This window comes from Microcebus murinus, chromosome 20 (assembly GCF_040939455.1).
Source record: "Microcebus murinus isolate Inina chromosome 20, M.murinus_Inina_mat1.0, whole genome shotgun sequence".
NCBI lineage: Eukaryota > Metazoa > Chordata > Mammalia > Primates > Cheirogaleidae > Microcebus > Microcebus murinus.
In genome coordinates this window covers 23927025-23940823 of record NC_134123.1, presented here as the reverse complement: position 1 = coordinate 23940823, position 13799 = coordinate 23927025, and the positions used below count along the sequence as shown (strand labels likewise).

Below are 13799 nucleotides of genomic sequence, written 5' to 3'. Positions count from 1 at the left end.
CTTATTTACCCATGAAGCACAAGGAATCCTTTTGGTGATGGAACAGTTCAGTTCTGTATCTTAATTGTGGTAGTGGTGCCACAAATCTACCAATGTGACAAAATTGCATAGACCCTCCCACACACCTGACAGGTACATGTAAAACTGGTGAAAACAGAATAAGCTCTGTGGATTGTGTCAATGTCAGCTTCCTGGTTTTGATATTGTATTATATTAATAATTATATAAGATGTTACTGCTGGGAAAAAAATTTTTTTTTGCAAACCCCTGTGAATCTATAATTATTTCAAAATAAAAAAGTTTAAAAAATTAAATATCAAACTCTTCAAAGACATTCCATTTAATACGTAATAAAAATATTTCATGGGGTTATTAGGAAGAAATGATTTTGGGGAAGGTGACAGTGAAACAATCTGATAAACACTGTTTGAGAAGGGCCAAACGTTAAGCCTGCCCAGGGTGCAGCAGGAATGTGAATGTGTTCCACAGCCCGCAGTGAGACAACAGGGAAGACAACAGTGGGAACTGTGACAGACTGGGAGAGGAATACGCCACACCAACAGCCATCCCAGTCACCCGGATTCTACAACAGCAAAGCCAACCCTGTGCTTGGCTCCTGAGCTGTGAGCGGCAGCCCCTGCCTTACTTGGGGACCGGCTCAGCTCTGCATGTACCATCACATCCACAGAGGCCCCAGTTCAGATCTGCAGTGACCGCCAGGGACAGCTGTCCTGACGCTCTGACGAGGAGCAGCCTGGGGAGGTGGTGAGCAGGTGGAGGTGCACCGCAATCCCTCCTGTACAGCGGATGATCCGTCAGGAGAGGGCAGAGTCTATCAGTGTCATTTCAGCAGCTGGCAGGCCTGGGTTCAAATCCTAGCCCTGGGCCTGCCTTGGGACATAAGCATCACTGCTGTGAGTTCTGTGAAACTGTAAAATTTAGATGATAATGGCACCAAACTCCCATGACCCTCATTGTGGGGATTTAATGAGATGATAACACAGGGTAATAGTGTGGCAGAGGCCTAGTCTGAGAGTCCAACAAGGGGTAGCTGGCGTTATTAACTATGATCATTCTTGGTGCTATGGTTCACTTTTAGCATCTGTGCCTGAACAAGGCTTCTGCAAGACAAATCATTGCTGGTGGCCTTTGGGGAACCCTTAATAGGTTCACCAGGTGGCTGCCCACCTCTTTGGACCCATCTTGCCTGTCCTACCTCCCCACTTCTTTGCCTTACCTGTATCTTTCTCCTTTCTGTGCCTCAGTGAGACCATGCCCTTCCTGCCCCTGGGCCTTTGCACATACTGTCCTTCTGTGCACACATTCTGCACAGGGTGGAGCTAGTCTTACCTCAGTAGATTCATCCTCAGGTATTTCCTCGGTTATTATCTCAAAGCGATCGAGAGTTTCGTATCTGTTGTACTCTTTCTCTATGTTTTCTCTGGCCTGATTCAATAAGGTTTCATACTTTTCATTTCCTGTGGGGGATTGGAAGAAAAGGGGAGTCAAGTAGGTCAGAAAAATATGAGTTATGTTCAAAACACAGGCTCTCCACTCAGGGTAAAGTGGGAAGGGGAGTGAATTTCTTTAACAGTTTGGAAGTTCCTCTCTTTCTTTTGTTTTATTAACTTTTTAAAAATTTTAATAAATCTAGGGGTAGAAGTTGAATTCCAGTACATGTATGTAACAGCTTTGGTGTTCCCATCACCTGAGCTTGTCCTTTGTACCCTAGAGGAAGTTTTTCATCCCTCACCCCTCCCTCCCTCCCTTCCCCATCTTGAGTCTCTAGTATCCATTATGCCACTCTGTGTGCCCGTGTGTCCATTATAAGTAAGAACACACAGCATTTATTTTCTGTTCCTGAGTTACGTCACTTAGGATGATAGCTTCCAGTGCCATCGGGAAGTGAACTTTTTGATACCTCACTTGCCATGTTTCTTTGCTTCAGAGGAAGGGCCAATCTGTGAGCGAGTTGAACTGGTATCAGAGTTTAATGAGATTATGCTTTAGTGAGCTACTATCTGGTTCTCAAGAATTTGAAGGCACTCATATTTGAAGTCACTCATGGGGTGACCCACTGGATCCTGGCTCACTTGGGACTTTCTTGGTTCTAGTACTTAAATCCCTACCCCCTGGATCTCCCTCGGTGCCAGACAAACCAGGACAGCTGGTCCCCCTTTAAGTCAGTTTTTATGTTTATGAAATGTCAATGAACAAAAATGATATATATTTGGGTCAAGTTGCTTTAACTAAAACTAAATAAGCCACAATATCCTGAATTAGAGCAGGCAGGCAATTGGTGGAGAGATACTGGACCACCAAATTCACTATTAAGCCAGTGCAAATTCAAATGCTTTAAGGGAGCAATGTAGGCAAAGTCATTAAAATGTCTACTATAAAACAATAGGACATGCTACAACTGTAGTGAATGGAGTGCAGAAGACCAAAGTAATGCTATTCAAATTTAAATTACCTTAAAGCCTTTACAGGCCAAGCCATGTCTACTGCCCTGGTAAGGCCATGTGGCAAAGGCTTTCCTCCCTAACAATTATATGCAGAGCTGGAGTGACCCTCATCTGGCTAGAATTCTGGATACTAGACTGTCATGTGGTCTAAGCTTTACTAATGTTTCTGTTCAGATTTCCAGGGAGCAGAAGATTATTAATAGAATTCAATGGATCATCACCAACAGGTGAGTTAGTTAATTAGGGAATGGGTAGGAGGAAAGATGGGGTGGGAGGGCTTAGTCTGAAGCTTTTTAGGGAAAGCGGATTTCAAGGAGCTCACAGAGGTTTCCCTGACCCTTTGCCCTTTACCTGATGTTGGGAAGAAAGAGCCAGAGAGAGTCTATGGTGAAAAGAGCTGTTCTTTGGGAACTGCCAAGACAGAAACATTACTCTGGTGCAGGAGGATGGCCCAGGGGGCCAGGTATGACCAGAAAAGTCTGGGCCAGGCACGTGGGCAGATAGCTATTAAAGCCGAATTTAGTGCTCAAGCTGGGGTAATGCCAAAAATAAGGGGTGAGAATCTGAGTTTGCCTTTCTGTGCAGTTTATGTTTGCAGAATTCTACTCCCGGAAGTCCATCAGCCTTCGCTTTCTCAGTGGTCATCTGTGAGTGCGTTACTGGGAAGGGCAACTCAGGAGGCGGCTGTGGCCGGAAGGAACATGCGCTGGCCTTTGGAGGTGGGGTTTCCCCATCCCTTGTAAATAATTCAATAAGGGCAAGGTTAGCCATCAAAGGCTCTATCTTGTCTCACACTAAGCTCTCAGGTCACCAAGCCAAAATCAACTTTTGCCTTTTTTTTTTTAAGCTTTTTTTTTTTTTTTGCCTTTTTTTTTTTTTGTGGTTGAGGATTAACACTGAAGGGAATAAGAGGGGGTTGCCAAGCAAATAAAGCACGTAGCCATTGACCTTTAAACAAGCAATGCTAAAATATATCTTTTATCTTCCAGTGGGGAAATCCTATAAGGGGTAGTAGTACCTCTCAGGTTCCTGGGGAGATCAAGGCAGATTCTGGGAAAGATTCCCTCTCCACTTAGAGTGATCTTTTCAGGGTCCAGGTGGGCAATCTGTATCTGGAAACTTCTCTGAAAGAGCTCAGGTACTCCAGGTAAGTAGTAAACCTTTAACACCTGTTCGTTGTGTGCGCTGATAAAACCCTAAGCAGTGGAAAGACCAGAGAGAACTTTAAAATTTACAAATGGGCTTCTACTTTTGGGAGTTGGGTGGACTAGATAATCCCAAAGGCTGATTGTGCTGATGAGTCTCCACTCACACACCTCCCCCAGGACCCATTCCTGTGAAGCAATAAGAAACTGACAAGAAATTGACCAAAAAAATAGGCAATACATACAAGCAGACATTTCACAAAAGAGGAAAAAGAAAGAGCAGATAGTAAAAAACGCTCACCCTTTCTAAGTCACCAGGGACATGAAAACTAAGATCATGATAATTTTTTTAAAAAACCACAAGATTGGTAAAATTTACTAAATTTTGGTGAGAATGTGCATCAAAGGGAACTCAAACACATCTGGTGGAGATGCCAATGGGAATAAGCACTGAGAAAAATGCTTTAGCACTCTTATAAAGTTGAACACACACATAGTCTGTGATCCCTGATTCCGCCCCTGGGAAAGATCCCTAGAAAACTCTTCCACCTGTGGCCCAGGAGTCATGTACTAGACTAGTCATGGGAGGATTGTTTCCAATAGCAAACTGTTGGGAAAAAATGCAAATGTGCTTTGACAGGAAAATGGAAATTTACTTTCTGTGTACAGTAGTTAGAAGAGGAAATTATTCAGTAGCGAAAATAAATGAACTACGCTACATACAACAATCTGGATGAGTATTAGAAACACAATATTGGGTGAAAAAAGCTAATCGTACAAGATTACATTTAGTGATGCTGTTTTCAGAAAGGTCAAGATAGAGCAAAACCTCATGGAACAAAAATTCCACTAGGGCAAGTGTTTTTGTCTGTTTTGTTTACCTCCCTATCCTCAGTACTAGAAAAAAATAGCAGGTGTTTAAACGTTTTGATAAATCAATAAACTAAAGTACTTTGTTTAAGAAGTACTGTTGTTAAGAATAAAATTATCTTAGAAAGGAAATAATCAACACAAAATTCAGACTGGTGGTTAATGGTTGAGGTGTAGCGGCCAGCAAGCAGGGGCATGAGATGGGGAAGGTGCCCAGGTGGGTTTCAGTATATTAGAGTATGTGCACTGCAATACATGAGTGGATGAGAATATATTAGTCACATTCTGGATTTAAACATGGGTGGTACATTCACGTTGTTCATTTTATAATTGTGCTTTCTAAGTCAAACACATGTTACCGAGATTTCTTTTATATACATAAAATACCATGCAATAAAACTCTTAAAAAATTGTAAGTTCAAAATGTAACCTCTAGATAAGTTATTAGCAAATGAAAGCTGGGAGAATCGCATGGTTATAAATTGTTAGAAAAGGCAAATCAGACTGGAATCTGAACTGGGGAAATAAATACCAGTATAAGTTCGAGTTATTTAGAAGTGTTTTCAAAGTCAGTTTTGAATGAATCCTTATACTTTTTGAACATATTTTATTATTTTTTTATGTCATAAGTAATGCCTATTCTTTGAAGAAAAATTAGAGAATAAGATAGGAAAAATACTTAATAAAGATCACTAGCATTTGTGCCACACACATAATGGTAATATACTGGTATATATCCAGATTTCATCCAAATACACACACACACACACACACACACATGCTGGGGGTTCACTAGCCCTAGGAGAGTCAATAAAGTAGCTGTGACAGTTAAACATCCCTGCCACAGTTCCTAAGAGAGCCATTCCTTTCCCCCTTGCTTCTCTGTCCCCTCTCTCTGGCTGCCTCATATGTTGCCTGTTTTACTGCACAGAACCGAGCCTTGTCGCCAAGTTTTACAGGCATTCACTCACAGGAAGCATTTTATGAAATCTCACATATTTTATGGAACGTGTGTGTGTAAGGGATCACAACATGGAGTCAGATTGCTAAGTGTGCAATGTTTTGTCATCTCCACGATTCATCTTCTCATTCTCTCTTTTTTCCACCCCTTCTTGAACAATCCACAAAATTCTCTTGTTTTCCACATAGCAGTTCTTCTTGTGCTCAGTGTCTGCAGGGATGGTGGTGGTGTTGTGTGTCTTAGCTTTTAACTCAAGCGCTTATCAATGTATATTTCCAACAACAGTAGTTCTCTCGCAGAATTCTGGTGGGGAAATTTTTCTCTATTAAACACACCAAACCTTAAATAAGACAGCTAATGTGTTATGAGAAGGACATTTATAGGTACATTTATATGAAAAAGAGTGAAAAATAATGTGCTGCAAACTCAACTTATTAGTTAAAACAACAAAATAAACCTGAAAATAAAAAGGAAAGAAATAGATATTTAATGAAATAGACTACAAAGAAACAAAAGAGGTTCAAAAAGCCAAACACTGGTTCTTTGAAAAAAGACTAATAAAATGTACAAAATTCTGGCAAGATTGATTAAGAAAATAAGGAGAAAAGTCGCCAGAAAAAGTAAAAATAAAAATAGTTCATAAATATAGATATACCAAAATATTTTATAAATCATGTATGATTATGAGAAAACTTTGACATTATATTAAAAACATTTTGACATTAACAATTTTCTAGAAAATATGAATAACTAAACTAACCCCTCCCAAATGATCTCTATCTTACACAGAAGGTGATTAAGTCAAGAAAATTACCCTGAAAAAGGAATATATGGCATTAGAAGCAAGTTCTGACAATCCTTCAAAAACCAGATAATCACTTTAGTTTACAAACCATTCCAGAAAATAAAAAAGAGAGAAATACACATTCTTCTTATGATATCCAAATTAGTCAAGAACAGCATGAACAAGGAAATTTATGAACCAATTATCACTTACTAACAGAGATGCAAAAAATAGTAAATAAAATATTCGCTAATGGAATCCAGCAATATACAGATATTTTAAAATGTAGATGGTAGCAAACATAGTGTTTTTCAGCTTTCTCTTCTTTTTACCTAACAATGGGTTTTAGAATAAACTCAATATTAGCACATTTAGAGCTGCCTCATCCTTTTCAACTGCTGTATATTATATCAGTACATAATTTTAATATATTTTAAAAAACTAGTTTCCTACTGATAGATAGTTTTTGGTCATTTGCTATTACCATTACAAATTACATAGAAAATATTCTTATATATATGTCATTTTGCAATTATGGGAACATGTTTATAGGATAAATTCTTAAAAAGAAATTTCTGGGTCAAAGGTAATTTTGATAGATATTGCCAAATTATTCTCTTTAGAGTTGTATCAATTTATACTAACAACAGCAATGTAAATTCAAATGCTTAAAAAAAACCTAGAAAAAGGGCAAAGTAAACAGTAATTGTGATATAAAGATAGAAAGCAAACATTAAGGAAACTTTAAAAATAGATAAAATACAATGAAAGAAATTACACCAATCATTTCAATTATACTAATGATAAGAATGTGTTAATCTCCTTATTGAAACCTAAGACTTTCAGAGAAGATTAAAAAAATAAAATCCAATCATATATATTTTGTGAGTGATAAACCTAAAACAAAATGGAATAATCTATGAACAAATGATGTAAGAGAAAAAGAAAACAGGAGTCATAATGTTAAGACCAAAGTGGAATGCAAAGCAAAAAGCATTAGAAGGGAACAAGAAGGCAATTTAAAATAGGTAAAATACTATTAAGTGTCCATGAAGAACACTTAATAGTCATGAAATCCTATGTGTAAACACAGAAATGGAAACGTCTAAAACAATATATGCATTCATCTATGTATAGAAAATAAGAGAAATGAACAGAACTTTTTATATATCATTCTTAGTCATAGAAAAATTATATAGGAAAAGATATAGAAGATTTGAATGCTATAATTATTTAGGTTAATTTAATAGAGACACATTATAACGTGCATTCTATAGCCCAGGTAATATATTTTCAAACATTTATTTGTATTAAAAATCAATTTAGGTCACTAAAATATGTTAATAAATTCACTAAGTAGGAATTTAGAGGGCATATTATCTGACCATGATATAAAAAACCCTCAACATTAAGAAGAGTTTAAATAACAAAAACAAAAATCTTAGTCATTTGAAAATTTAAAAAAGAAAAATATATTTTAAAATTACACTTGTAAATAAAACTATACTTGTAGATAACTTAGAAAATAATAAAAATTATAATAGCAATAGTAAATATTAACATGTATAAAATATACACAAGTGACTTCCACTTTTTTTATCTGTAAATTTCTAAAATTCATGGGATGAGACTAAAGATATAATCAGGCAAATGAATAATCTTACATTTTTTTCATTATTAACTAAGAAAAAATAAAAGCAGGCATTAAACTTCGGATGTTTGAGAAATGAAAGTTAAAAGTAAATTGAAAAGAATAGCTAAGACAAATTGGAGAAAGAAGAACAAAAGGGAGTTGACCTATCTGATATTAAGATGTATTTTAAAGCTATAGCAATTTCAATAGTATAGCATTAATGTGGACACAGACAAACAGATCAATGAAGAGAGACTAACAATAAACCCAGATATGTGTAATGATTTAGGGGAAGAACCTACCATGAAGGCACTCATTATCTTTGGACTGTAAGATTAAGAATAATGATAACTTTATTCTTTGTCCATTTTATATTTTCTAATTTTTCTATAACAATTATGTGGTGTTTTCATAATGAGAAAAATTCAACACAAATTCCTTAAAACTGGTGGATCAACATAACCACCTCCACCGTTTGCTCCTAAAGCCAATTTGGCTCACTACAGTCTACTGGTGTTTTCACACCTGCTAATAAAACGTTGCTTTGCTTTGATTTGGTGTAGTCAGTGGAAAGGATGCCCTCAGGAATTGCAAGGGATGTGTGAAGACATCAGTGAAAATAAATTAGTCTTATTATCATGAAAAAACCCCCACGGGTTGTGTCTGTCTTGTTCATTGCTGCATCCCCGGGCCTGGAAACAGACTAATGCAGGACTCAGTAAATATTTGTTTAATGAATGAGAGAAGTTGCCTGGATTTATTTATTTTTCTTGCTTCTGAGAGTTCTTCAGTTTTAATTAAAAGAAAAAGTCATACTGGTAATTCTAGCAGTGAACGCCCACCCATGTCTGGGGCGTGGCTGACAGATTGGAACTGGGCCCTGCTGCCGGTTACTTACAGAGTGAGGCAGGATCAGCGGCACTCCGGGGACCAGGCTCTCCGGGGAAGACTCGTGGTCATTCAGAACCTCGAAGTCAAAGCCAACTTTCCCAGTGTTCTTCAGTGTGATGTCCCTCTCCGTGACATGGTCAAACAGCTTGAGAGGAGAAGGACAAGAATGACTCCTCTGTCTACCACCCTTTGGACGCTGCTGTCATCCTGACAACGGTGAACAAACAAACCTGCCTCACAGACACCGGTTTGATTGTTCCTGACACAGACACTGGTCAAGCCACATTTCAGTGTCACAAAAAGGTGCTAGAGGGGCAGGAGGACCAGTGGGGTCTGCAGACCTGGCTCCTGTCTTCATTCTCCTAGCTGATTCAGAGTAGGTGTGGCTGTGCTGGGAGCATCTAACTGCTCTGGTTAGATCTTTAATCTATAAACACACACGTACATGCACTGTTTGGTAATTAGATAATGGGGATCCAATCGTCATTGAAATTTGGTAGGAGATATGGTCTCTGCGTTCACAACACAAAATCTAATCGGAAAGAGAGGGTGTACAGGCAGAATTAACCAACAATTATTCTAAAACAGAAACGACAAAGCAAGTTATATTATGGCAAAGAGTATCCTAAGTGCCAAGGGCATGTCAAGTAAGAGAAAGATAAGTGGATGGAGCTGAGCTGGGTCTTCCAGGATGCAGAGGTTTGGGGGTCGCAGAGTGGAACTATGAGGGGGTAACGTAAGAGAAAGTATGGAGGCAGGAAGGGCTGGGTACATCAGGCCAGTGGGTGAACCAGCTTGGCCACAATTAAATAAATGGGCTATAATGGGGGAATTACGGGAAACGAAGTTTACTGTGTAAAGAGCATCAGTTAATAGGGGAGCTTAGGATATATCCTCTCCCAGGTGGAGGGACAGGCTCTGACCCACTGGGGGACAGAAAAAGAACTGAGGATGATTGAAGGCTGACTGAGGCACAGCATTGACCAGACACTTACGTAACTACAACCTCCTGGGGAGATAAGCATTGGCACCCCATGCCACCCTTATAGATGAGGGAGACTGAGGCTTGGAGAGGTCAGGTGATGTGCCCAAGGTCATACAGTCAGTAGGTAGTAAAACCAGACGACAAAACCATGCTCTTTTTCCCAACACTGCATTGCTTTTCCAAATGCTGCTGGGATTAATTGGTCAGGGACTGATGGAATGAAAATACAAGTTGGGGAAAATGTCTCTGGCATTTAGCGGTAGAAGCTATGAAGGCACTGTAACCCCTTGCTGGCAGTGGTTCCATGGACCAGCAGCATTGACGTCACCTGGGAGCTTGTTAGAAATGCAAATTCTCAGGCCCCACCCTGGACCTCCTGAATCAAAATCTGCACTTGGACAAGATTCCCATGCGAACTGTATACATATTAGAGTGCGGGAAGCACTACGGTAGTAATGGAGGCCCGGCTTGATGAGCCCCTGCAGTGTGATAATGGTGACGACAGGAAGGGAGGAAAACTGACTCAGAGAGGGATCCTGGCGGATGACGTAGCAAATCCTGGGTGCTGTAAGGACATGGGGAGGTGAAGGAGACAGTGCAGCAGAAAAGCCCTGGAGATCTTAAACCCGGGGTTGTGAGAAAATGGCAGTGCTACTGAAAGAATTGGAGAGGCTGGGACGGGCTTCTGAATTGAAAAGGAAGATGCAAACTTGAGCATCTAACATGCTGAGTTTCAGGAGTTGGTGAGAAAGGGAAGATAAGGTATCTGGCAAACAGTTGGCAGAGGACGGTGATCGGGTTAGGGAGGCAGATTAGGGATCAAGGACAGGGGTGATGGTGAGACTGTGGTGATTAGGGGCACAGGAGAGATTCTTTTGTTTAAGTCAAACCCAGAAAATCTCTGCCCGATGGTTTGCAATACCTGTAATCCATAGTTAATATCCGTGGTGTCAAAGAAATAGTTGATCAGGGATGCTTCTCCCTTTAGTAATATTTCATAGGTGGGCCCTCCTTCCACTTCGCACAGAGCTTTAGCCTGTGCGATGATGTTACTGTGCCCATAGAAGGTGAATGACATCTGCTGGCTACTGTGTGGTTCCAACATTCCATAGAGGGGCAAAATATCGAATACCTGCAGAGAAAGTCATTCTGCATGAGAGCAGCTGTCAGGATGAAGGGCCTGTGAGGGGTAAGTTGAAGTTATGTCAATTTACAGATTAATTCCTGACTTGAACTTGTTTGACTCCATAGGAGGTGATTAGCCCAGCGCCCAAAACATATGACGGCAATGGCAGTAGCAGTGCTCTGGTGAGGTTTATGTCTCTGACTTGGAGCAAGTGCTCAGTTAGAAAAGTTTGTATCAGATCAGGACATCAGGACCCACGGTGTGTTACTTACTTCTTCTATCCCGATGGAAAGCATATCATCCGGTCCAAAGATCCATAGGGGGTCCTGAGCCTCCTCTTGGCTGTGGATTGAGTGTATTCTTTCTGTTCCCGCAGAGCTAACTTTTAATCCCTAGAAATTAAAGATGTGGGGAAAAGCTAGCAAGCATTCATACTGGATCATCAGCATGCTTCTCCTCACCCAAAATGAAGCATGTTGTATATGGTTATAAAAATAGTACCTTTTTCCCTAGGCAGATAACTGGGCAAGTGACCAAAATGTATGTATAAGGATATTTACTGCACTGTTATTTATAATAGCAAAATTTTGGAAGCAAACTAAATGCCCATCAATGGGGGGACGTGTGCATGGGAACTCCATCCATGGAGGATGATGCAATGTGTATTTATGGACTGGGAATGATGTGCAAACGTATTGAGTGAAAAAGCAGACATTCATGTAAAATCACATATACCTCATATGTCTGAAGGTGCGAGTATGTATACATTCATTTAGAGATTTGTATATGCAAACAGAGATACATGGAGATTGTTTCTTAAAAATTTCAGTAGCATTTTCCTATAGTGGGATTGTGAGGGTGTTTGCTTTAATTTTTCTGTATTCTTGAGTTTACTATGACAAACATCTTTGAAAACAGAAAAAAGAATTAACATACTAACATTTACAAGACAAATGTTTTATATACTCACACATATTCATTCTAAGAAAATTGAAAAATATGGAAATCTCCAAAGAAAGAATAAAAATAAATCATTAGGTTATGCTATATATAAATGTATCCATATATATGTGTGTGTACGTGTGTTTATATACTGAGTAGATACATTTGTATTCTGCTTTTCCAGTTGACAAATTATGAGTGCTGCCTGACCATGTGACTGAATATTCTTCACAAGCATCATTTCAAATATTTTTTAAAGATAGATGATCATACATGATACTAATTTAAAATATTCAAAAAGGTATATGATAAAAAAAGGATTTCCTCCCCTACTCCCCAGTCCTCCAGTTCCCCCCTTCCCCTCTATTTAGTTATTCTCTTTATTCTACTAATATTTATTGAGCACTTACTATGAACCAGTTCTAGGTCATGGGGATATAATAGTGAACAAAATAGAAAAATCCTTGCCCTCATAAAGTTGATATTCCAGAGATATTCCGTGCACGAGCAAATACATTAATATCTACTTAACTACTTGAGAGAGAATATAGTGGTTAGGAGCAGGCCAGACTGCCCAGTCTTCCAGATCTACTGCCTGATGAATGTGTCCCCTCACTGGTAAATGGGGAGATATAATATCACCCACTTCACAGGGTTGTGGGGAGAAATAAACAAGTTAATGTAAAAAAAATGCTCAGAACAGTGCAAAGCACATAATAAGTGCTCAATAAATGTTAGTTGTTGCTTTTATACACCTTTTTCTTTACACAAATGGTAGCACACTATGCTACCTATTTGGCATTTAGTACTTTTTACTTACTATATCAGAGATTGTACCAAATTAACATACAAACTTTCTCATTTTTTAAAAAGGATGTCATAGTATTGCCTTGTGCAGATGTAATTTAGTTTATTCAAGCAGTCTCCTATTGGTGGAATTAAGTTGTTTCCAATTTTTCTCACTTTTACAAACAAAGCTGCAGTGTACTAGGATAGTCACATGTCTTTATGTAAATGCCCAGGGGTATCTGGAGAATAATTTTTTAGAAGGGAAACTATGTATTATAAATTTTGATACACTTGCCAAGTCATAGAGGTTACGCCAATTCATGTTCCTACCCATACATCTCCACTCTTGCCACAACTGACACAAACACTATTTTAAAAGATTAAATATCTAATGAACATACAGTAATGTAGCTTTCATAATTTTTTTCAATTTTTTGTTATCCCTAGAGTGTGGTAACAGACATCTTTATAGGCAAATCTTTGTATCTCCAATGGTTTCCTCAGGTCATTGTTCTAGAAGAATTTAAGGGTAGTAGTTTTTAAACTCTCTTGGTCTTCCCTTTGATTCAGCTATGGAGTTATCATGGAAAATATTTCTGCCTTAGTAGCCTCTATTTAGGGAGTGGGAAGAACACACGTTTGCAACACTTAGAGATAGCTAGTTTTTCTGTTGTAGAGAAGACCAGTGTATTGAGCTGTCCTGGACTCCCACTGAGGTGTTGTCTCTGGGGGTATTTGGTTGGGAAGTGACGAGGATAAAGTCATGTGGCTGCATCCCAGCTAAATCCCAGCATTGCGCTTGCCACTCTGCCTTTGTTTTACAGAGAGGACCCTCGACTTGCCAACCCTCCCCAGGGCAAGGAAACCATACATCTGAGATCACGGTGGAGGCTTCTTTGTCTATTCCGAGTTCTATGTCTTCAGGCCTGGCATCTTCGTTCAGGAGGATGGTCCTGGGAGTTCAATGAAACACAGAGAATCACTCACTGGGCAGCTGTCACCACACAGTCTCACCTGCGTGACAGCCCTGACTTTCTCTTCTACCACACCCCAAAGAGTAACAGGAAATTCTCACTCTGGGGACACCTTCCTGAAGAGGTCAGCTGCTCAGGGCTCTATTGCTCTTTGTCCCCAAGTTGTGGCGTAGGCTGGCCAGTGACCTGGTTGATTTTCCATAGGGCCCGACACTTCTTTCCTGGCCCATTGAG

The 13799-nt window shown here is 39.3% G+C and overlaps 1 protein-coding gene across 2 annotated transcripts in view; it reads right to left on the bottom strand.

The window, feature by feature from the left end:
- The window catches only part of HYDIN (HYDIN axonemal central pair apparatus protein), a 315495-nt gene that overhangs the window by 118283 nt on the left and 183413 nt on the right, over window positions 1-13799 (bottom strand). For both annotated transcript variants that reach the window (XM_012772427.3, XM_075995778.1), the window contains exons 25-30: window positions 13463-13544; window positions 11133-11252; window positions 10657-10866; window positions 8757-8894; window positions 3484-3661; window positions 1351-1478 (exon numbers count right to left, since the gene is read on the bottom strand). In XM_012772427.3, coding sequence (XP_012627881.2) covers window positions 1351-1478; window positions 3484-3661; window positions 8757-8894; window positions 10657-10866; window positions 11133-11252; window positions 13463-13544 — 856 coding nt within the window. The remainder of the gene's footprint in view (window positions 1-1350; window positions 1479-3483; window positions 3662-8756; window positions 8895-10656; window positions 10867-11132; window positions 11253-13462; window positions 13545-13799) is intronic.